At 38.2% G+C, this 3,462-nt stretch overlaps 1 protein-coding gene across 1 annotated transcript; it reads right to left on the reverse strand.

Moving 5' to 3' along the window:
- Positions 1–366: 366 nt before the first annotated feature.
- LOC122648846 lies at positions 367–3,322 on the reverse strand. Its single transcript, XM_043842116.1, has 3 exons — positions 3,299–3,322; positions 3,106–3,188; positions 367–1,131 (listed from the first exon to the last, which is right to left on the reverse strand). The coding sequence occupies exons 1-3, from the start codon at positions 3,320–3,322 to the stop codon at positions 438–440; spliced, it is 801 nt and encodes a 266-aa protein (XP_043698051.1). The 3' UTR covers positions 367–437.
- Positions 3,323–3,462: the final 140 nt, after the last annotated feature.

Here is a 3,462-nt window from a genome sequence, read left to right on the forward strand (position 1 = left end):
AAAAAGAGTGAAGGTACCTAATTTTCCCTTGATTTGGAGCAATACAGCACGTGCCAGTTAAAACTTTCAAAAATTGCGAATAAATAACAGTAAATGATCTGTGGCCACAAATCACAAATAGCTTTTGAGCTATTTGTGATTTTTAATTTATTCTAATTTGTAATAAATAGAAATAAACATTATAAATCATACCAAACACCTGCATAAATAGAAATTAGGTAGATAAATACAAATACAAATCATATCAAAGAAACCCTAAACTAAAAAAGCTAAACCCCCCACCTCAATAAAAAGAAGAAGAGACCAATGAAGAAAATTAAACAAGTGACAAACTATTCTGTTGTTGCTTAGTTACACAGAGGAAACATGAAATATGATAGCAAGTTGCTTGTGGCAAATCAAAATGTGGACTATTAGATGACTCAGCTCTTAAACAACTACCCTGCCATTTGGTTCCCAACTTTCTTTGCTCCTTTTTGCTTAATCTTCACCTTGACATTGATTCCATTATCAATAACAGACTGAAGCACTAAATGAAGCTTCCCTTCTAATTTCTCCCCTTTCCTTGGTGTGTAAATCACATCATGGATGTCATCAGCTAATGCCCTTTGAGCCAGAATTTGACCCACAGAAGCACATGCAGTAGCATTCTTCGTCGAGGTCAAGTCAAATTTCATGTCCTTAGAAATCGAATGAGCCACAGCAACAACCTTACTAGTTGCCCGATGAACAAAGCAAGCACGGATAGAACCTTTCGATATGTAAATGTCTAAGCAAAATGGCTCATGATAAGGTCCCGTTAGTTGATTAAAGGTCGGGGTCCTCAGCTTCTTACTTGCTAAAGAGGTAGAAAAGCCATCCTTTTCCACAAAAGGAAATGTATTCGGTTTGTTCTTCAAAAGCTTTGGAAGTTTTCCATTTCCAGAGGCTGATTTACTGTTTGATTTCTCTTTGTTTCGACTGTCTTTCTTCCTCTCCCTGGTGGTGTCCCTAGAAGTCTTCTTCCGGCGGAAGCTTAAATTGTACTCTTCAAACTCTCGGGAATCCCTATCAAGTTTATAAAAGAGAATGCCGCGAATTCTCATGTCCTCAATCTCATCAAAGTCAGCTTCATCAGCAAGTGAGGAGTAACTAAGAAGGGTTTGTGGGTGTTTTAATTGAAAGGGTGGATTAGGTACTTCGTCCGCTAAGAAGGGTAGAATTGTCTTTTAAAAAATATTAAGCTGCTGACATCACCGCTTAACAGCTCTTAACTAGTGGTCTGTGTGTAACTAGTTTGATAGAGTAGAGGAGGCAGTTGATAACTTGATATTATGGTAATTAGTGGGCGTGGTTTAAAATATAGGCAAACAACAAGGGGGTGCCGCTGATAATTTCCCTAAGATGGGGTTTGTTTTGCTATCAGAGGCGTCTCGAGTGTTTGCTTCTGAATCTGCTCTAAGTAGTCTACAATGGCGTTCGGGTACGTCAATTTCGATCTGCTACTCTCTTATTTGCAATCTTTCTTCAAAGCCACTGATTGTTCGTATTTGAGTTTTACTGGAAGAACAAGAGGATTTCAAAGGCCAAGAAGGGAGGAAAGAAGAAAGCGTAAGTTGAAACGAGACATCAGCGACGGTAACTGGTTTCATATGTTAATTTTATATGCTGATCTGTTATGGTACTGATTTTCACCTCACAGGGTTGATACTTTTTCCAAGAACTGGTATGATATCAAGGCTCCTTCGATCCTCAGCAGTTGAAATGTCGGGAAGACCCTAGTTTCAAGAACTCAGAGAACTAAGGTCATGACTTTCTCCTTTGCTTCGACCTTTTCGTTAATTGTCGATTTATTCACCAGTCCGTAAGATTTGTATTAATGGCGTTACAAAACCAGAACGTAGGGTTCCATTAGCAATGAACTGATGTTAGAACGTATTTATTCTGCTAGTGGAACCTTCATCTATTAGAAATCTTTGTCATTACTAGCGCCATGAGCTTGCGATAATCGATATCGATGGAATCGTTTTCATTCAAGTTTGCTAGAGGCTTTTATTGAGAGTGGCCGTGTTTGTTCCTCCCCCTTCCTGTTACACGGTTTCAGCTTCCTTAAGAAAAGGAAAGAAATAAAATAAAATCAAAACAAAAGAGAAAAACAACCAAAATGTGGCTGTATCCCCAACCCAATCTTTTCCCTTGGTTCCAAAATAGAAAATTAGATCTCCTAGAAATTAGAATCCTATCCAATTTAGACGACTAAAGGTAGGAAAGAACTAAATAAGTATTTCATTCTTCATAATTTCTCAAAATATCACAAATTTGAAGTTGGCTTCTACATGAAAGTTACAAATCGTTGTGATTTACACAATATATTAAATTCTCACAGTCAAAATCAGAATATAAGTGGCTAAAATCGAAAAATCAACTTCCGATTACATATAGGGGTGAAAAGTATTGAATTTGGGTGAGCTTGACCTCCCTAGTGTTGATCCGAAACAAAACTCAACACCGTTATATTTAATCCACATTCAAAAATGGTAAGGGACATCAGGTTAAGTTTCTTGTTGGGGACAAATGCACAACCACAAGGAAGAAAAGTTTGTGGGTGTTTTAATTGAAAGGGTGGATTAGGTACTTCGTCCGCTAAGAAGGGTAGAATTGTCTTTTAAAAAATATTAAGCTGCTGACATCACCGCTTAACAGCTCTTAACTAACGGTGGTCTGTGTGTAACTAGTTTGGTAGAGTAGAGGAGGCAGTTGATATTATGGTAATTAGTGGGCGTGGTTTAAAATATAGGCAAACAACAAGGGGGTGCCGCTGATAATTTCCCTAAAATAGGGTTTGTTTTGCTATCAGAGGCGTCTCGAGTGTTTGCTTCTGAATCTGCTCTAAGTAGTCTCCAATGGCGTTCGGGTACGTCAATTTCGATCTGCTACTCTCTTATTTGCAGTCTTTCTTCAAAGCCACTGATTGTTCGTATTTGAGTTTTACTGGAAGAACAAGAGGATTTCAAAGGCCAAGAAGGGAGGAAAGAAGAAAGCGTAAGTTGAAATGAGATATCAGCGACGGTAACTGGTTTCGTATGTTAATTTTATATGCTGATCTGTTATGGTACTGATTTTCACCTCACAGGGTTGATACTTTTTCCAAGAACTGGTATGATATCAAGGCTCCTTCGATCCTCAGCAGTTGAAATGTCAGGAAGACCCTAGTTTCAAGAACTCAGAGAACTAAGGTCATGACTTTCTCCTTTGCTTCGACCTTTTCGTTAATTGTCGATTTATTCACCAGTCCGTAAGATTTGTATTAATGGCGTACCAAAACCAGAACGTAGGGATCCATTAACAATGAACTGATGTTAGAACGTATTTATTCTGGTAGTGGAACCTTCATCTATTAGAAATCTTTGTCATTACTAGCGCCATGAGCTTGCGATAATCGATACCGATGGAATCGTTTTCATTCAAGTTTGCTAGAGGCTT

The sequence above is a fragment of the Telopea speciosissima genome, chromosome 1 (genome assembly GCF_018873765.1).
Source record: "Telopea speciosissima isolate NSW1024214 ecotype Mountain lineage chromosome 1, Tspe_v1, whole genome shotgun sequence".
Lineage (NCBI taxonomy): Eukaryota > Viridiplantae > Streptophyta > Magnoliopsida > Proteales > Proteaceae > Telopea > Telopea speciosissima.